The following is a 22,294-nucleotide window of genomic DNA, read 5'->3' on the forward strand; positions in this document are numbered from 1 at the left end:
AACTTTAAGTAATTAAATAAAAATTATTTCCTTCAGGCAAGGGCACTATCAAAACACACAGCAGAATTTTCATTCATTACCACCTGATATGCATTAGTCATAAAGAAGTGAACTGTATTACCTCTTCTGTTAGGAGACACTTCACTACCACAAAAGGAAACACGTGGCAATCACAAATATTAAGCAGCTGCATAAGGTATAAAAAAAAGGGTGCCTACCACATCCACAAGAGCTTCAACCCTCTTCATGTAACTGTGAAACTTTCCTTTGCTGATCATAATCTCAACTACCAGTCTCTCTAAATACCTGCCTAAATCAGGCTAAAATTTTTGCTTTAGTTAATCATTATTTTTACAAACTTCACTTTCTAAATTTAACACTATCTCAATTAAAAATACAAAAACCTGATGAGGTCAGATTTTAAGACCATCCAAATTAACAAACAAGTCTTACTCTCTTCATTATGCACAGAATGGAAGGAAAGTTCGCCTGCAGCGGCAGGCTTCTCAGATAAACCACACTTGTGGTCTCCTAACCTAAAGCTGCTCTCTGTAACAAGAACACTCTGAAAATGCTAGAAGGGAAAATGTCCAAAACACACTCAAGAGCTGACTGCAAAATGTCATCTTTTAGCTTCAAACAGGAATGATAACAGAAGAATTTAATGTACATTTTGGGCGAATAAGGCAAATTTCATGATCTCAAAATCTGTTCCAAATAATCTCTCATGATCTTTTCCAGTTCAATGAATCGACCATACCTGTATGTGAGCAGCATCTGTTTCTTCATTAAAACCTAGAAATGTAACCTGAATAAAAAAGGAGTAAATCTCCATTAATTTCAAGTTTTTAAGTCTTATCTCAATTAGATCATTGACAGAGCTGAGAAATAGAAAAAAAAAAAGCACATAAAATGTTAAAATGCTGACTGCTACATACAAATGTTGAATCATTATGTAGTATACCTGAAACTGATATGCCATGGGTCAATTATACCTCAATTAAAAATAAAAACATTTTTTAAATGCTGACAGTCTTGGATAAAATGATTACAATTTTCAAAGATCACCACAAAGGTTTTTCACCAAAGATGTGGCTCCATAACGCAGTTCTTCAACCTTCCCCACGTCCACTCCTTTAGTAAATTCAATCAGTTCTACTCCACGAACCCATCTCCCATATATCCACGTCTCTCCATGCCCCTGCCACCACTTCTCTGCACGACTGTCCTGTCCCACCTGGTCTCAGTAGTGATGTCACCTCCTTGTCAAAACCCTTCCATGCCTCCCACTGCAAAGTCCTAACTGAGGCCCCACGGCTCAGGGTTAGCTGGCGCCTTCAACCTTTCCTCACTTACATTCATACACATGGGTCCCCTTTCTGGGTCCGGGACATGCTAAGGGCTTTGCGGTAATGCTCCTCAACCTGGATCACTGCTCCTCAGACACTTCCATGCCTTGCTCCTCCTCCTTCTTCAAGCTCCAACTTAAATGTCACCCCCTCAGAGAGGCCTTCCCTGGGTAGGCCTCCAAGACTCCTTCCTGACTCCCTGTGATATTATCACTTCTTTCCTTCAACACCTGTATATACAGATTTCTCTGCAGAAGTTTATATAAATTAAATTTCTAAAGAATATCTAATGGCATGAGAAAATGTCACATTAAGTAAAAAGGACAAGTTATAGAAAAAAATGATACAGGTACGTATACAATTTCAACCTTATTTTTAAAAACATATGCATAAAAAATAGTACTGGAAGGCAATACACCAAGTAAAAGCAGTGATTAACTCTAGATGATAGGATTATAAATGTTATTTTTTTTTTTTTACTTTTTTTCCACCATGCTTTCCTTTCCCCTAATTCATAAGATTCATTATAGGCATTCTTTTTCATGATTTCAGTATCTCTTAATTTTCTATAAACATTATATACTACTTTTGTAACCCCCCAAAAGTATTATTTTTAAAATTTATATTATCTATATGTCTTTAGCATCATAGGAAGAAAACTTTCTATCTGAAGACAAAATGGCACACTATCTACTAAACAAGTACTGTGACTAAAAATATGAAATACTTAATAGCAATATGGATAATCAATTCTCAAGAATTATGGGAAAGTAGCACAGTTAAAACAGAAAGCAACACTCAATGCACTTTTGACCTCTTTCTGATGAGTCACAACCATGTCACAACACTGTATTACCCCGGGACCCTTATCCTGACATGGTTATTACTTCCCACAGTGTTACAGTTAATTCTAGGGTTCTAGGTACACTGTTCAGCTCCAAGAGCCAGTCTCCTCATCTATAAAACTTAAAGCAATACAACTCCTCTTCCAAGGTCGGGAGGGTCAATAAGACGATGTGGAGGAAACTGCACACTCTGTTAACAAAGAGACACTTAAAAACAAGCTTCCTTTCTTCAAAAAAATACTTTGAGCTATGCACACCCTCAAGTGAGACAGAAATTGCTTCTCTTCTTTCAAATTTCCTTTTATTGGATATAAAAGAGAAAATAAGCTGACATGGGGTTTTGAAGATGCCAGTAGTTTTATATTTCCCATTGATCAAGGAAGGCCTCGCCAAGGAATGTGGGCTCGGAAAGGCACTACGTCAGCAGCTGGTGAAAACTGAGGGCAGAAGGACACAGGAGACCTGTCACACTTGGCAACAACTGAGGAGATTAAGGGTGGCTTGGCTTTACTAAGTAAAGCAGAAGGGATAACAAACAAGATAACAGGCATGAGGCACAGAAATCAGCAGATGCAAACAGGAAAGGCTCGGGTCGGAGAACACTACAGGCCTAAACGGTCTGCTCATCAGCCTGTGGAACTAGTTCAAATATAGTCCAAGGAGTATGGAAGAAAAGCATTCCCCAAAATAAGAAAATCCAGATTTTTTTATTAGATCCTTGGTTTCAAAAAAAATTTTTTTTTAACTAACATACTTCTCAGTTTTGTGCTTGAATAACCTAATACCTTACTTCTCTCACCTGGTAACATGAATGTGTTGATTGACTATAGCTATATTGCAAGAAAAAATTTACTATTTTTCACAGTAATAAATCCAAACAAAGACGGAAACATGGATGTAGGTGAGCAAGTAGTAAGTATATCTAATTTCAAAATAAATTTATCACTACTTTTTCATTTTGTATCAAAGTGCTGAATTTAAATAACCAAGAAAACTAACAATAGCCAAAAAAATGAATATAAGAAAATAGTATATATTTCATGTTTCAGAGTAGAAAACCTTAATATTAAAGTATCAATTACTGAATATAGCAGGAATCATCTAAGATAGTGCTGTTTGCCCGATGAGGGATCAACCATGCCTGTGCACTCAATTAAACGTGATTATAATACACTAAGACAAGTATGTTAGCAGATATTTAAAACAGGGACTTCTCATACATGAATATGTAGAGATTTTTAAGCAATTTAAAAATAGATAATGCAGCTTTACAAAGAAGCATGAGAATACATGAAAATACACTGTGTTTTATTAGGAAAAGACATAGAGAGGATTATGTCAAACCTCAGTCAAACTGGCATGTTCATCCTGCCTTAAACAGTCCTCTGCTGATACACTGCATAGTTCCTTCTCACTCTGTAATAAAGACTTGACCGACTGGAACACATCTTCACTGAAGCTCTGAAAATAAAAGATACTCTTAATTTAGTTAATTCTTAGACAAAGTAAAAGATCCCGGAGATAGTCTACTTTTAAATGTATAGTCACTAACTCTCCAATTAATATTCATTTGATACTTATGGATAGCTACAGAATTCAATTCAGCTCAAAACACACACACCATAGCCCAGGCATTCAACCTACTAGAAGCTCATGAGGCCCTCACACTATGTACACTTACACTTATCCTACACTAAAATCCAACAGACTACATACCTGATTTCCAAGTCATCGGCAGAACAGAATCAACAATTTATATAAGGAGTGAGATGATGTGGAAACTATAATAAGGCATGCTAACAAAAGTGATTACTCTCATAACAAAGCTGGAGATAGAAAAAAAGAGAATAATCTGAACCAAGGCTTTTCAGGGTCTTAATGCAGCAAGATGGTAAAATGAGGTAAGGCTTTCTAGATTTGGTAGAACAGTCACAGTGCAAAGGAACAGATGGAGGAAAAAGTTACATAAAGAAAATAAGGAGTATGACAGTCAGACATAAAGAGAACAATTTCCTTCTACCACATTCTCCTTCCACTGATTTGCTGATCAGCTCTTCTATCAGAACTGTCCTTACTCTCTAATCTTCCCCTGTAGAAAGCCTACCCAGTCCAAAACCTATAACGATTTTCCCACCCCTTAGTTCTAATAAATCACTTCACTCAAAGACTCTACTGTATTGTCTGCACACTGAGATCATTAAGTCTGTATCACAACATATCACCATTACTGTTTTTACATATACTGGTCTTTCCTACCATTAAACTAAATTATTAAGGTCACAGACTATATTTTATTCCATGTTTCCTCAAATTTCAGTACCTCACATACTATATGAACTCAATAAATGTTTGCTAGTTGTAATAAATTAGAAATTAGTGGAAATATTTGTGTTGAGAGATACACATAATACGGAAACAAAGCAGTTAAGAAAAAAATGTAATGTTAAATTTGAATACGAATTATCAATATGAATTCATGATTCTTTAAACACATGTACTACATTTTTCCATTAAAAGATCACAGATGCAGGGCGCCTGTGTGGCTCAGTCGTTTAAGGGTCTGACTCTTGGTTTCAGCTCAAGTAATGGTCTCGCAGATTTGTGGGTTCCAGCCCCACATTGGGCTCTGTGCTGGCAGTGAGGAGCCTGCTTGAGATTCTCTCTCTCCTCTCTCTCTGCCCCTCCCCAACTTGTGCTGTCTCTCTCTAAATAAATTAATTAATTAAAGAAAAAGAAAAAAGATCACAGAAGCAATGACTCTCAGTAGTAATAAGCATGGCCAGCACCCAGAGTTTGGTTTCTAAATACCATTTGCCAATAAAAGAACTAGAGCTCCTTGGGAAAATGGCTGGTTCCAAGCTGGAGGGAGAGAACGTATGATGTGTGGATGGAACATCTTAATTGTGACAGAAAGCAGTGAAGATCTCAGGAACTAAATGAGTCGTTTCAAAAGAACACAGAAGCAACAGGCGAAGGGGATAAAGAGCACACTTACTGTGATATGCACTGAGTGATGTACAGAACTGTTAAATCACTAAATTGTGTACCTGAAATATAACACTGTATGTTACTTTTTAGTTCCAGTATATGTACATACATACACTGTATGTATATACACTGGAATTAAAAAGAAAATAGAAGCCAACTTGAAGGAATTCCTACTGGCCAAATTTGGGCATCAAAAAAATAAAAATGGTTAATGGATTATAACAACTAGATTTTTTTTAAAACTTTATGAATCCATTAAAAGAGATGAAAGGATGGGGGTCTGGGGAAAACATTTCTATATACAAGAATGCTGGATAACAAATATGGAAAGAATAACAAAATTTAAAAATGCCATTTGTAACTCCCAATGTAAGCAGTGATTTAGGGAAAGATTATCAATGTATCCTAATCACTGGGTTAAAAGATACTGGAGAACAAGATACTCTCTCTCAGCATCATCCTACAGATTACTTAACTGTACTAATTACAAAGGATATTGGAGATATCTGGTGATATTGGGGAGGGGAGGACCAAAGAGACAGAACACCTGAATAAGTGTGAACCTTGACTGGATCCTAGATGAAGAACAAAGTAAGAGTATCAAGGATATTTGAGACAATTAGGGAAATTTGTAATATGGACTGCATGTTAGATTATGCTACTTAATTAATAGTTTTCTGAGGGGCTCTAATGATGCTGACATTCTTAAGAGATGCTTGCAGCCTACTCTCACATGGTTCCAAAAGGGAAGTACGTTTGTGTGTGCACGTGTGTTCATACACACACACAGACAGAATGGGTATGGCAAAATGTTAACAGAGGGTGAACCTAAGTGAAGAGCACGTATAGTGTTTATTGTACAGGGTTTTTTTTTTTCTCAACTTTTCTATGGGCTTAAAAATATTCTATGGGGCGCCTGGGTGGCTCAGTCAGTTAAGCATCTAACTCTTGATTTTGGCTCAGGTCATGATCTTGTGGTTTGTGAGATCGAGGCCTACACTGGGTCTACACTAGCAGTGTAGAGCCTGCTTGGGATTTTCTCTCTCTCTCTCTCTCTCCCTGCTCTTCACCCCCACTCTCTCTCTCTCTCTCTCAAAATAAATGAAAATAAACTTTAAAAAATATATTCTAAATTTTAAATGATTTTGTTTTCATTAATGAGTGGAGGTTTTCAGGCTAACATACAAACAACTCAAAAAAAGGAAAAAATCTGAAATCTGAACCTGAACTACTGATACAAATTCATGACACTGAAGGGGCAATGGGCACTCCTAGTACCCAGGGTACTTGGTTTCTAAATTCTACTCAGGGTTCTTTGGAAAAATAGCCAATTTTGGGTCTGAGGAAGGGTAAGTAGATGGTGAAACTGGGTCAACCTGTTATACTAGAAAGTAGCGAAACAATCAAAGAATTAAGAGCCTGAGACAAAAGGACATAGGCACCAGCCTAGAGGGGCTCCCAAGGACCAAGTTTGAGATCCTCTGAGCAACTTAAATTTATAAATGACTATAAATAAAAGATTGGAAAATACAGAATTTTTAAATCCATGAGTCCAGAGCAATACAAATGAATGAGTGGATTAATGAGTGAATGAATGAAAATAAAGTCAATTGCATATTCCACCAAATCATTAATCTGAAAATTGGTAATTCAAGGGCATTTACCATGCTTTATAGGAAATACTGTAGTTCCTTTAACCTTAATGAGAGAAAGCTTTTCTTCAAGAATTCTAACTAATTGGGGCGCCTGGGTGGCTCAGTGTTAGGTTAAGCTTCTGACTTTGGCTCAGGTCATGATCTCACAGTTTGTGAGTTGGAGCCCCACATCCGTTCTGTGCTGACAGCTCAGAGCTGGAGCCCGCTTCAGATTCTGTGTCTTCCACTCTCTCAGCCCTCCCTGCATTCCACCCCCCCCCCATACTCTGTCTCTTTCAAAAATAAATAATAAACATTTTAAAAAGTTTAAAAAAACTCTAGCTAGTAAATGTAAAACGAATGATAACATTAGGAAAATCATCCTTTTGCAGCTTTCAGGAAATAACAGATTCTGGGAAGAGTCGTCAAGGATGCCAAAAATATCAGATAAAAGGTAGCTAGAAAAAAGATATTTGCACACAGCCAAATATCACCTCATAGAAAATATAAAATACACTTTTAAAATGGACAGTTCTGGCAAAGTGACTATTTTCATCAACTGATCAATTTTTGTATCACTGATCACAGGAAAACCTGAAATTCTGTCCTCACATCATTCTATAAAGTATTCTTGCCAAAATGCTTAACCTGAATCTAATCAAGCTTTTATACCTAGCTTCTAGAGTCTGTAAAATGGAGAGGGAAAGAGGAATAAGTTAAATACCACTGTGAGAAAACCAGAGAGATCCAAAATGTGGGACATTGTACAAGAAACTGGTCCAGCCTGTTGAAAAAGTCAGTCTTGAATTTTAATACATAAAAAAAAGAGGAGAAGCTCTCAGACCAAAAATAACATAAATAAGTCATAATCATCAAGTGCAACTTAAGGCCTAAAAGCCTAGATTGAATCCAAAATGGGAATGTGGTTGGGGGTGAGGAGGACTGCAAAAGAGATTTTAAGGGTAATAAAGGAAATCTGAGTATGTCAGGGTATTGGATATTAGGGAATTATACTTAATTTTCTGAATGTGATAATTATACTACTGTTAGATGACAACTATATTATTGTTATGTGGGAGAATACTGTTCTCCCTGGGAGAAGCACACTCAAGTATTCAGGAGTGAAGAGATATTAAGACCATAACTTTCAAGTGGCTCTGCCAAAAAGCAAACACACATGTGCATGCACACAAAGAGTAAATAAAACAATACAGCTGACTCTTGAACAACATGGTTTGAATTGCATGGGTACACTTACATGTGGATTTTCTTTTCAATGAACATAGTACAACAGTGTAAGTGTATTTTCTCCTCCTCATGATTTTCTTAATATTTCCTTTTCTCTAAATTTTATTTTAAGAATACAAAATATAATACATCTACAAAATATGGGTCAATCAACTGCTTAAGTTATTGGTAAGACTTCAGGTCAAGAGTAGGCTGTTAGTGGTTAAGTTTCTGGGGAACAAAAATCTGTACATGATCTCTGACTGCACAGGGGGTTGATGCTCTTATCTCCGACGCTGTTTAAGGTTGACTATATTAACAACTGTTGAATATAGTTGGTTCGTATGAAAGTTTACTTGTAGGTGTGCTATGAATTTAACTCTTCTATATGCCTGAAATTTTTCATAATAAAATATTAGGGGAAAAAAGGTCAAGAAATGGAAGGGTTACCAAACTGAAAGAGGGTTCTCCCTCCAACTAAACAGAAAGGATGAGGAATCATATTTATTTTGCTTACTACTGATTATCCAATACCTAGCAAAGCACCTGACATATAATAAACACTCAAATTTATAGTTGTTGAATGAATGAATGAATAAATGAAAAATGGTAATATTTGGGGGTAAAGGTACACAAGAAAATGTATACCTGATGTTTATATTGCTAAAAAATGGAAGATCTTGAGAAGATAAAAGAGAAAAAACTATCTGTTGAGAAGAAATAGGGGGGCACTGCAATCTTTGGGAAGTAAGGCTGACTGTCTTCATGACCTCATATAACTATTTCCATATATGCCAATCTTTGCAAAATTTGAATATTACTAATTACAATATTGAGATTCATTTAAAACTAAGAATATCATAGCTGCTTAACAAGATTTTTAAAAATGATCAACGTTTTTATTAAAACTATCACTAAAAGAAATTGAACATAGTGAACTTACTTTTCTGACAGATGCTCTAGTCTTCATGTGACTGTTTCTCAAAGTCTGGAAGGTTGCCATAACTATATTGCTGTTGTGTGTAATCAATGAAGAATTAGTCCATAAAACACCTAAAGAAAACACATTAAAAGAAAAACACTGATTTTAGTGAGTAAGGTATTTTTTTCCTAAAACAAATTATTCAAATTCAGTCATTTAACAAAATTAAAACATAAAACAAAAATTCTGAGACATAATAAATTATTGTAAAGTAGCTTACCCTTATTTATTCAATCTCACTGCCTTCGTGGGGATTTGTTTTACAAATAAGAAAATACTTGAAAGTCTTAATTAAGAAGTGTTTAGAAAAACTTTTAAAATCTAAAAGAGTGAATATTACAAAAATATCTGAGCCTTCTTGCCTCCCAAAAGTCACTCTAACCCTATGTCAACTGTGAATGTATGAATGCTTTACACTTTCTTATTTCTTGGGTAGAAATATTTGATAATAAATGAGAATATGAAATCTGTGTAGATCAAATAAAATCACACAAACAAAAACAAATTCTTATTTAATCCTATTAACAACATACCAATGAGTAGAGTTAAAAAAACATCCAAGTTAATGATTAATAAGACTACTTACGACTCACATACACACACACACACACACACACACACCCTGGAACAAACTTTAAAACTAAAGACTTAAACTTTTTATCAATATTATAAGGAAGTACCTTTGAGAGCTTAAATCAACTTAGGCATTAACCACTCAATATTCACATCTGTCCACAGCACCTATCCATTTAAAATCTACTTGCACTTGATGTTACAGATACAGGGGAGAATAAAGCAATACGGCCCTTGGGTTCAGAGCCTTGGAAGGAAAATATTTTATTATAGTAAAGAATGAGAATAGGAACTGAATTCTAAATCCCTAAAAAAATTTGCATCAATAAAGATTTAAGAAATCTATTTATTTAGTTTCAACTAAACTGGCCTTACCAACAATTAACCTAGTTGAGGTTTTCAAGGCATCTCATTAAATGTAAGTTTACACTATGAAGAGATTTATATGCAAAACCAAACATCAACTAGTTTCCAACAGAACTGCAAAAACAAAAACAAAAAAAACCTTAAATTCTAGCGGAGTTCTAATTTTATACTCTTTCACTGCAGAGATCAAATCAAAGTGTGTGTGCATGTGCACACACTCCTACCTCCCTCCAGAAATTTCTAGATTCTAATTTTTTTAAGTTTATTTATTTAGAGAGAGGGTATGCACAAGTGGGGGAGGGGTAGAGAGAGAGGGAGAAACAGAATCCTCCAATCTGGGACTCAAACCTACAAACCATGAGAACATGACCTAAGCCAAAGTCCCATGCTTAACCAGCTTAGCCACCAAGGTGCCCCTGGATTCTAATTTCTTTTTTTTTTTTTCTGTTTTTTGTTTTGGTTTTTTTTTGTTTGTTTTTTTTTGTTTTTTGTTTTTTCTAGGAGAGAGAGAGAGAGAGAGACAGCGTGAGCAGGGGAGGGTCAGAGAGAGAGGGAGTCACAGACTGAAACAGGCTCCAGGCTCTGAGCTGGCAGTCAGCACAGAGCCTGACGCGGGGCTCAAACCCACGAACCGTGAGATCATGACCTAAGCGAAAGTCGGACGCTTAACCGACTAAGCCACCCAGGCGCCCCGACTAATTTCTAATGAAGAATGTTGAGGCTATTCTATTTTGAACTAGGATAAATCCCAGTGAACTCTTTAATAATAAAATTTGATTAATGACTAGAATTGAAGTAGGACTGTGAGAAAGGCAAGGAAATTCCCAATAGTACAAGATAACGAGTCATATACCAGGACTCAGAAGAGTGCCGTTTGTGTCCTGTTGTGCCTCTCATTAGCTTTCTTTCCTCCAGGTAAACTGCAATATCTCTGGATCTGTTTCTTCCATGTACACATCAACTTACTTACTGGAGAAGTTTACTGAAGAATGAAATGGAAAATAATTTATAGGAGGCATTTCGGAAACTATAAATCATAGGCAAAAGAAAAATTAAAATATTTACTTAAGGACCAAAATGATCAAGGAGGCTAAATTCTCAAAACAAGGTATAAATACAAAAGTTTATGTGGCCAAAGCAAGACAAATAATCCTTTTTATTTTTCTCAGAGCAATTCACTCTCCTTTTTACCCACAGAGTTCTGTTCAACTGCCAGAAACTCTCAGAGGCCAAGGGACTTGCCTTAAGTACCACATAAAATACAAAGGCTAACACAAGGGTTCCAGAAAAGGAAATTTCTCAGACTTGGCAACTGAGTCAACAGGCATCTTTCTGGTGGGCAACTGTGTAATGCAAACCTAAACCTTGAAGATATTCCTATGCTACGATGCAACAGTTCTACCTCTGGGAACTTGTCAAAGAAAACAAAGATCCTGGAGCATCTAGGGTCCTAGTGAGAGCTGCTAAGGCACCACGTGCTTTAAGAGATTGACATCAACATCTCATTTAATCCTTAGGACTCGTAGAGTAGATCTCTTCCAGTATTACAATGAGAAAATCTGAGGAATGGACAAGTGAAGCAACTTGCTCAGGCCCACACAGTAAGCAGCAGAGTGGAGATTCAAATCCAGACCTTCAAACTCTAGCACCCAGGCTCTTAACCAGTATAAAGGTTTGAAAAAGTGTTCATCACACTGTATGCTGGAGAGAAATAAGAAGCACTCTAGATGCCAGAATCAGGAGAGTGACTGAGTAACTGAGATGCAGTCCCTGGTGATGCAAACATGTTAAAAATAACACTGAAGGGGACGCCTAGGTGGCTCAGTCTGTTAAGCGTCTGACTTCGGCTCAGGTCATGGTCCCGCAGTTCATGGGTTCGAGCCCCACGTCAGGCTCTGTGCTGACAGGTCAGAGCCTGCTCTGGATTTTCTGTCTCCCCCCTCTCTCTCTGCCACTCTCTCTCTGAACATTAAAAACAAACAAAAAGCAACAAAAAAGCAAAAACACATCTCTTCTTAAAAACAACGCCAACATGGCCGGAAGGAGGAACAGAGCACAAGGCATCTTCCCCTTCTCTCCCTCCTGAAAGGGCAGAGGTGGGGAAAGACATGGGAAAAAGCACTCACCTCTGCAGCTGCTGACTAAAGTCAATAATGAGCAATGGCTACACACTAACTCAGAAAAGAAGGTGACCAGTTATTTAGATGAGCTGCTCACCAAAAGGTGCTGTGACATGCTGTGCCCCTGAGGCACACACACACACACAAAACAGTGACAAGGAGGTTGGGGGAGGCCAGGGTGCTCTGAGACAGCATCCCGGATTTGACACCTCTAAGTTACCCCCGCGCTCTCCCTACAGTACTCCTGAGTAACAGGCCGGGCAGCACACTCTTTTCACAGTTGAGTACTAAAGCAAATAGAATCCAATATTCAACAAACCCATGGAGGAACATTAAAATCACAAAGTAAATATATACTAAAGACAAAAAAAAAAAAAAAAAGCCCAGACAAATATAATCATGATAATCATGCCACCCAAAACCCATATAATGTATTTTCAGAACACTACCTCAGAATGTATGTTAATAAAAACAAAACTATATTTTGTTCCATATCTTTGCTCATTTTCTGAGCCCTACTCGATCACTTTGTGTTTAACTTAATACAGGAGTAAAATATTATGTCACAAAGGGAAAAATCTCATCTATCAGAGGATCATCTTTGCAATAGCCCATCCAAGTGAATCCAACATGAGGCAGTGTGACTCATATCTCTGGCAAAGCAAAGAAAAAATAAATGTATGTTTGGAAATAATATGAAGACAGATGGAGGACAAAGAGCAACAGAGCAGCGTTTCTTCACCATCTTATATAATTAGGGAGAACGTAGTTTTAGACAGATTTCACAAGAGGGGCAAAACTACAGTATTTTCCCTTCAACACCTTTGTGTTTTCACTCAATGCTTTTCACTGAACTTTTCACTGAATGCTTTTTTGATTTGTGCCCAATTATGGATAAATAAACAAGAGTCCTAAGCAGGGAATAACTAAGTGTGTTGCTCTACGATCAAAGAAATTAAGAGTGAATCCAGATCATTCTTTGAAAGCAGATCAGAGACAAGAAAGTACAGACAGACAAGGCAGACAGCTGAAAAGCTGCTAGAGCTCAGTGAAGACACAGGATACAAAGACAACACCATGGAATAATTGAAATCCGCTCAGATGCAACAAAAAAGCAGAACGAGTATTGCTAAAAACACTGGAACACCAAGGGTGTCTTAAGAAATATCACAGAATAAAAACAGATGAAAGCATTGGAGAAACAATTATGAAGAGTATAGAAAACAGACAGATGGGGCACTTTGAATAAATTACACTTATCTTAGGATCCTGTGATTTCCCTTCTTAAAATTTATCCTACATACACACTTGCACAAAATTCATAAAGATACATGTGAAAGAATATTCACTGAAATAAAAAAAAAAGCTAAAAATAATCTAGAAGCCCATCAATTCAAATAAATTACACAGCGTTCGTATGACTGATTTTTTACCAGCTGTTGGAAAGAGTTAGATGAATACACACTGAGGTGACAGCATTACCACAAAATATTAAGGGAAAATGCAAGTTGCACAACAGAGTAAACAGTATGCTCTTTACTTGTCATTAAAAAAAAAATTTACATACACAACTCTGTGTGTATATTTGCATAGGCCTAGGCAATGCTATAATGGATAGAGACCAAACTCATGATAGGGGTCATTCATGACAATTGGGACTTATTTTAATGTTATGAAATGTCACATACCTATAATATGGGAAGATGATCCATTGTTAAGTAAAAATAAGCTTCCACATGTTCAAAGTATCCCATTTTTGGGTAAAACCTGTATGACTGCATGTGTGTATTTATATATGCAACGTAAAAGAGAACATATACTAAATGGGTATAAACATTGCTTTTTTTTTTTTTTTTTTTACCTGAGTAGAAGCAATTACATCAGTTTTATTCTTCTGGATGTGCAGAGGTTCTTTGAGAATCAGAAAACAAGTATTTCCCACGTCTTTCCTCCTCTCATCTGGCCTAAGAAATTTTCAAGTTGGCATCATCGATTTCCTGACCTTTTTATAGCATGAGTTGAGAGAGCCAAGGAATCTCTGAAACCCCTTCCTTGTCTTCATTAACACGCTCATCCTATCCTGACTCTCTTCCTGTGACACTGGGTCTCAAACTTCAATGCACGTGCGGATCAGCTCATTTCTAACCCGCCCCCGCCCCTTGAATATCCAGATTCCAGAGGTCCACATGTAGCCCTGCAATCTGTATCTTTAACAAGTACCCTCTGTAATTTCCGAATGAGAAACACTTATCTCTCTAGCTATGACATTAGTCTCCTTTTCTAAACTCTTTCACAACTTGTTACTCAACTGCTAACATTTCTCATCTTCATCCTTGTCCTTTGTGGTATTCAGTCTACCTAGTTTTCCTAGGATATTCAATCTCTACCTCTGATTTTAACTGTGCAAATACCTCCCTAATGTCTATCTCCAGTTCAGTGCCTGCACCTGTGTTTCAGTTCCTTAGGTCCAATTTTCTATTCGATACTTTCAACTAAATATCCCAAAATGGGTACGTCCAAAAACTGAATAAAACTCTCTCTAAACAATCTCCTTCTGTAGAGCCAGCAAATCAACTGGGCCAGCAGGCTAAGCTGGAAACTGGTTCTTCCCTCAATCCCTACAGACTACCACATCTAGTCAGTCACCAAATCCTAGCCTGTCACCCGCCTAAGCTTCCCTCAAACCTACCCTCTCTTCCATCAGCTAAACTGTTACTTACTCTTCACGCATCAGCTCAAGGACCTCTTTCCTTGAGGAAGACTTGGCTCATCTTATCAACCCCTCCTTGTCCAAACAGCAGCCACCTCCTTTGTGCTCCCAAGGCAAGGTTTTTTCCTGCTTCCTTCCTCTTGTGAATTTCTTGAGGACAAAAATGTTTTACTGCATTTACATTCTAACACAGAAGGCAAACCAAACATGTCCTGAATTAACATATAAAAAGTCTTTGGAGAGGAAAATATACCTCCAAATGTTTAAATGGGTACTTCTATATTTAATGAATCATTTGTAAGAATCTAATTAAAAGATTCTAGTAATTTCTAATTTTACAATATTTGATAACACAATAAATGCTCCAAAAACACAGGCTGGCCAAATTCCAAATGGCCAAGTGTTAAAGACTAATATTTTGTTAAATATAAACACAACAAAGCAGGGCAAAACATGGAAAACATTGATTTCCAGCCATCAGACCCCAGGTAACCCAGGCCTATGAGTGCCGAAAGAAGGAAAATACTGGCTGCTGGTCACAGCACAGAGGGGAGAACGCCAAGCAGTCTACCAGTCTTGGCAAGTTGCAGAGACAGAGATGAGAGTCTGGGAAGGCCACGGTGGCTAGAATGCACAGAGTAGGGCACTGGAGAGAGAGCTCACAAACGCCGAGAGCATCAGAGAGTTGCAGAGGGTTCTTCCAGGGCTCTTGATCAAATACCGATCGATGCCAAGTGTCAGAGGCTGGGGAAATAACTACCAGATAGCAGCAGGCCAAATAACACCTGAAGCCAGACAGGGCTTGGAATAATCTGCACTCCCACCAACTAGAGTGGAAAAAAACTGTGTAATTTATCAGGCAACAGACGGGCTCCTCAGAAGGAATTAACCTTAGCTGGGGACTAAGAGAGCACAACAGTGAGCCTTTTTTGTAGCTGCACTGACAAAGCTCAAAAGCAAGCCTCAAAAACAATCTGTCAGATTCCAAATAACCTGTGATCCCCCCCCCAACTAAATCCAACACTTAAAAAATACGACAAAACTGAAAAAAAATACAACAAAATCGATCAAGCAACAGCATAAACCTGAATGGCCAGCACAAAGTCAAAAATTACCAGTGGAGGAGAAAAATATGACCCATAACCAGGAGGAACCAAGGCAAGCAGCACAGACCCAGAAACGACAAATCAGGGAGTGAACAGAAAAGATGTTAAAAGTGTATTACAAATATGTTCCATCTACTCAAAAGGGAAGAGGAAAACATGATCATAAGGAGAGAAACAGAAAATGTAAGAGACCCAAACCAAACTTCTAGAGATACACATAGATCTGAAATAAAAACCATACTGGGTGCAATCCACAGCAGATTAGACGCTGCAAGAAAAAGTGAATTTAAAGATGTGGCAACAGAAGCGATCCAAAATGAAGCAAAGTGAGAAGCCTACACACAAATAAAGCAGCACTGGGGCGCCTAGGTGGCTCAGTCGGTTAAGTGTGGCTCAGTCGGTAGCTCAGTCGACTTCGGCTCAGGTCATGATCTCACAGTCTGTGGGTTCGAACCCTGCGTCGGGCTCTGTACTGGCAGCTCAGAGCCTGGAGCCTGTTTCAGATTCTGTGTCTCCCTCTCTCTCTGCCCCTCCCCTGCTCATTCCCTGTCTCTCTCTCAAAATAAAATAAAGATATAAAAATAAATAAATAAATAAAGCAGCATCAGTGACTCAGTGTGAAAGGTGAATATCTGGAATCCTCAAAAATGTGGGGGAGAGAAGCAATATATGAAGATAAAATGGCTCAGAATTTCCAAAAGTTGACCATAAACTGACAGCTACAAGGGAGGTCAATGAACCCTAAGAAAAATGAACATAAAGAAAACCACCCCATGGTACATCATAACCCAGTTTCTGAAAACTAGGGATAGAAAATTCTTAAAAGCAACCAGAGAGAAAAGTATATATTACATTAAAAAAAAAAAAAAAAAAAAGAACAAAGAAAGACAGCAGACTTCTTGTGAGAAACTATGCTGAGCCATAAATAAAACTGAGCAACAGCTAAAAACCGTGTCAACTGAGAAATCCATACCCAAGGGAAATATCATTTAAAAACTAAGGCAAAATAAGTATGTTTGAACTAAAGAAAGGTTTGAGAATTCATCACCAGCCAACCATCATGAGAATAAAGGTTAAAGGAAATTCTACAGGAAAAAGAACAACAATAACACATAGAAGTCTGAATCCAAACAAAGAGTTTAGAAGGCCTGAAAGGGTAAATATGAGGGTAATAGAAAAACTATTTTACAAATATTTTCTCCTTGTTTAATCCCTTTAAAAATAACTATTTAAACTAAAAGTGTTAACAATGTGTATAATGGGGTTTACAATATACACAAGTAAAATACATTACAAAATAAAACACACAGTGTGGTCAGCTAGGGTTAGAAAACAATGTTCCTACAGTATACAAAAAGTGATCCTGATAAGTTTAAGTCACCTTGTAAACCCCAAAGCAAGCATTAAAAACAAACAACACTTAACAGGCAAACAGTGGCATTAGGTGAAGCTATCTCCCCTTTTTGCAAAATCAGGAAGCTTAAGGCTAATCTTCACCAGATTGCTTTAAGAATGCAATTACATGGGGTGCCTGGGTGGCTCAATCAGTTGGGTGGCTGACTTTGGCTCAGGTCATGATCTCGTACTTCGTGGGTTTGAGCCCCGCGTCGGGCTCTGTGCTAACAGCTAGCTCAAAGCCTGGAGCCTGTTTCCGATTCTGTGTCTCCCTCTCTCTCTGACCCTCCCCTGCTCATGCTGTGTCTCTCTCTCTCAGAAATAAATAAAATCAATTTTAAAAATTAAAAAAAAAAAAAAGAATGCAATTACATAAGATATGTAAAAACAGTACCTGATAGAGCAGGAATTGATATAGTGGGAATTCAAATGTTTGCTTCTTCCTTAGGAACCAACTTGCTGTTTTACTTCCAATATCTAAAAATACCATGGCTATCAGTTACTATTTTTCCTTTTAAAACAATAATCAACCATATAAAAAGACCTCATTTGTGTTTGACCTAAATGATCATCTATTAAGATACTTGCTTCTCTAATTTCCTGCATACCAACAATAAATACAGCTAAGGAAAAAAAAAGGCAAAAAAACTATAATCTTCAGGCTGTGCTTCAACGTGAATATGTAGCTTAGAAGTTGAAGTAATGTTAATCTTCTTCCTCTTCTACATAACTCCCATCTACAAGATTATTTTAACAAAAAATATGTTAAGAATTTTAACCTAGGAAAGCATTTCTCTTTATCAGTGACATCTATGATGCCATGACTCAAAGAGTATACCACTGAAAAGACATTTTAGTAGCTCTTGCAAATGGTAATAAGGCTCTACCCTAACCCACCAGTAGCAGGAATGGGTGAATGGATCTACTTTGCAAATGGCCCAGTGCTTGGTACATATCGGGCAGTCTAAAAGCCTGTGTGGAACCTATTAACTGATAGGCTATATAAGGCATTAAAAAAAAAAGAAGAATGTGAAAGATAATTTTAAGGTTTCAAGCTTGGGGACATGGAAGAGAAGTGGAACCTTTGCCAATTACAGGGTAACTAGAAGACAGTGTTTAAGTCAATATAATATCCAAAAGGCACCTAAAAGATATACATTTAGTTGGGGTGGTCAGAACTAGTGATGTTATTCCAGGATTCATCTATATATACAGAGTCTGAAAACTGATCCTAGAGACTGGGAAAGAACAGAGAAAGATCAAGAAAGAATCTTAGGGGACAACCATGATAAAAGTTGCCAGGCAGGTAAACAAAGAACCATAAACAAGTGGCAGTTTGAAAAGCAGGCAAGATAAAGATTTAGAAGAATTTAATGTCACTGGAGCCAAGAAACAGTTTTATGTCTGGAGTGGTCAACATTAAACTTATACTAAACTCCTGAGGGTAGAAATGATACTCTCTCATCTCTGAATGCTGCAGGAGTCCATATCGCGGTACCTGCCACACAGAACGCACCCACTTAGGAATAATACCGCATCCTTACACCGTGCCAGGGAGGTACTGCTTAATGGCTGTTAAACAGAATTCACATTTCTCACAATGGAAGTTGCTGTTAATATACCCATCTTACATACAGAGAGACCGAGGCATGAAACATTTACATAATTTGCCTTCACTCACAAACCTAGAATCCATCCTGAAAGAGACCATTACTGAGAGTGTAAATTCAATGCACTACTAGAGGGGAAAAGGCAAACTGCAGGATGTTAATGTATACCAGAGGTACTCATCATTCCTCCCTGTCCATCCCCTCTTTATTAGAGAACTTGCGGTACCGAGTCTAAGAAAGTTACAAACTGTGAGACACACCGAAGTCTCCCCTATCCATTTTCCTATTCTCCTCTCCTCCGGTCCTCCAGCCAACTGGACTACAAGGCATATTTGACCCACAGGATTATCCTTCTAGACACAGAATTAAGACATGCAGATAATTTGTTGAGAACCATGCTACGACAGAAAAGTGAGTCTGGTGTTGACACCACAGCATACCAAAGTTTCATGCAAACCAAAGTCAGGGGGAAGCAGAAAAACCAAGCGCTTTAAAGAGAGCCAATCTAAAAGAAACTGCAACAGACACAGCAGAGTCCTGAGGGCCAGAGAACAGAGCAGCAGGCACAGAAGACCATGTGCTCCCAGAGAAAAACCAGAAGAGTTGGACTGCATGCAATGGACTTCAGAAGCAATCCACCAAATGTTTTGACAAATACTTTTTTGTTTATTTATTTTGAGAGAGACAGTGCGAGGAGGGGAGGACAGAGAAAGAGGGAGAGAGAATCCCAAGCAGAATCTGCACTGCCAGAACAGAGCCCTACACGGGGCTCCGACTCAGGAGCCATGAGATCAGGACCTGAGCCAAAACGAAGAGCCACCCAGGCACCCCAGACAAATGCCTTTTTTAACTAAGTTCATTCAAATGGGTTTGTGACCCTGCAGTCAAATAATCCACAAGCTATTGAAAGAGGTCAAAGGAAAAACACTGATTGAGCAGCTACTCTGTGCTTCAAAATAACCTTAAGGTATTTTGACTCTCACCATCAGGGATGTGGAAATGGAGGCTCTGCTATATTAAGTAACAGTATATATTAAGTATATTTGCCTGACTCCAAAACCCAAGCTCTTTCTATCTTGCCTCATTTTCATTCAAGTTCCACCCAATGTATTCCAGACCACCACACCATTTACCTTATTTTTTCCCATGAAACATTCTCAGATTAATTCAAAAATGTTAACCTTTCTCCTTTTAACCTGCTCAGTCTCTAATCTATTCATTTCAAACATCTTTACTCTAGAAAGTATTTAACAATTAAAATGACCTTTCAAATGCAAGGATGAGTGGCAGCATGAAGGCATTTGAATCTGTTTGGTCCGCTTTAAACTGATATAGTATCTTTTTTTCTTTTCCCTACTTTACCAGTTGATGCACACGTTTAAGTCAAGCCCGAGCTAAGTGTAGATCACTTCCTGACTTGTTCCACTTTAATTCCCTCCAAATGACTGACTCTATTACTAAAATGCAGGCCACTTGAGAGAAAAAAGGACAAACTCGGCTGGCCTAAATAATGATCCTACCCAAAGCTACTTCAATTATTTTTCAAAGGCAAGACAAAACAACAAATACCTATGTCCTAAAAGCTTGAAACCCTTACCAAAAGGTTATAAAGATTAGGAAAAAATTCTGTTTTTCTGTCCTTGAAAACCAGTTTGCCAAGAGGAATGGAAGAGAACTTTTCAAATCTAGACCAGTCTCTTTTGCCCATTCTCACAGACATTTCTTAAGTTTTTCACATTTTCTCTAAGGTATGGAACGGGATTCCACTGCCGATTTACAAGTGGAAATGTCTCTAAAAATGGCCAAACTGTATCATCTGATTTGATCTGATTTCTTTTTCCATATAGCAAGTTTCTGGAATTAAAAATAAATAAATAAATAAATAAATAAATGTATTATCTTTCTTCCAGTCTCTAAAGGTAAAGGAAATTCTTCAGATTCTAAATTTATCCCAAGAATTCAGAGGCTGAAGAAGCTCTCACTGTGGTTCAGGGCCTTCAGGGCCTCCCCTATCCTCAACAACTGAGAAACATCACGGGCCCAGGAGTATACCTAGAGGCCTTCACCAATAGTGCAGTTATGTGGGTACATAGGCTAATCACTAGCTACCAGTTCAGCCTGGGAACCCATTTGTTCTGACAGCCTTACATTCTTTGATCTCTCATAAACTGAGCTGTTACTCACAGCCACAACCAACAGTGAAATTCACGGTCAACCCTGGGTACTTCTGTCAAAAGGAACCCAAGAAAGTAAGAAAAAGCACGCTACTACTTGAAACGGGGGACTAGATATTTAAAATGATGCGTTAAATTGCACTATTTTAACCGACACTAATCGCGCTGGGAACTGTGCTGTCATTTACTCAAAAATCATAAACAAGACATTAAAATCACCTCTGCATTACTAAGTACCCTGTATTTTGAATACTCTGTATTTTCTACACATTTCCATGACACATTAAAATCAGTATCAGTCAATATAACATCCCTAACAAGGTGGGAAGAAGCTAAGGGAAGCTTACATGTTTTACAAGGGACTGAATAATTATGATGCTGAAAAGAGAACCGAAATTTTTAACTCTGGTTTGCACTAAAACCATCAGATATGTGTGTCAGCTGTAATTCTCATCCTGAACATCTTAAGCCTAAACCACTTCCAGTTTAATAAGGTTTTAGAGAGGGAAAGCAGAACTGTAACCAAGCTGCACCACGGTAGTGGTTTAGATTGTACTGCCATTGCCATTTTATCTACGTTCTTCATACTTCGGTCACATCTACATATTTTTGTGCAAGGCGGAGTAGGTGCCTGGAATTATAAAAGTATACCAAATCCATTCGGGATACGGCCGGCCGGCACTGAAAGCATTAACAAACAGCCTCAGAGAAATTTTGACAGCAAATCCAAACATCAACACTCCGAGGAGCTGCTTGACGTCTTCCGCTTCTGTCACAAGATTTGGGTTGTGCCTGGTTCCAAGGCTCCGAGGTTCTGACAGTGAAGGATGCTGCTCGGGGACAAAGTGCAACGTCCTCCTCGGGTATACGCTCCTGTGCGCGCACCACGAACACAAACCAAGCATACGCACCGCTACGCACCGAAGAGACCCGGCTCGGAAGACCGTTCTGGGGATGGAAACTGAGCTTGTCATTCAAAGGGGCTGCGACCCGGCCGCCACACTCCGGACCCAGAAGACCCGTCTCAAGCCCGAGGATGCCCCCTCCCCCCAGGCCCGGTGCCATGGGATTCCTCCCTCCGCCTGGCTCCTCCCGCCCTCCTCCCACCGCCAAGAGAAGGCGCAGCTCTGGGCAGCCCCGAAATCAGNTGACCAAGCCCGCGCAAAAGTGGGTGGGCTTTTAAAAAATGAAAGAACGAGCAGGAAAAACCTTCCC

General features: G+C 38.2%; 1 protein-coding gene across 2 annotated transcripts in view; it reads right to left on the reverse strand.

Moving 5' to 3' along the window:
* The window catches only part of AKAP11 (A-kinase anchoring protein 11), a 49,028-nt gene extending 27,022 nt beyond the window's left edge, over positions 1-22,006 (reverse strand). For both annotated transcript variants that reach the window (XM_077765664.1, XM_077765663.1), the window contains exons 1-5: positions 21,731-22,006; positions 10,818-10,946; positions 8,987-9,096; positions 3,539-3,655; positions 761-808 (exon numbers count right to left, since the gene is read on the reverse strand). In XM_077765664.1, coding sequence (XP_077621790.1) covers positions 761-808; positions 3,539-3,655; positions 8,987-9,046 — 225 coding nt within the window. In that variant the 5' untranslated portion in view covers positions 9,047-9,096; positions 10,818-10,946; positions 21,731-22,006. The remainder of the gene's footprint in view (positions 1-760; positions 809-3,538; positions 3,656-8,986; positions 9,097-10,817; positions 10,947-21,730) is intronic.
* Positions 22,007-22,294: the final 288 nt, after the last annotated feature.

The sequence above is a fragment of the Crocuta crocuta genome, unplaced genomic scaffold (genome assembly GCF_008692635.1).
Source record: "Crocuta crocuta isolate KB4526 unplaced genomic scaffold, BGI_CrCroc_1.0 scaffold75, whole genome shotgun sequence".
Lineage (NCBI taxonomy): Eukaryota > Metazoa > Chordata > Mammalia > Carnivora > Hyaenidae > Crocuta > Crocuta crocuta.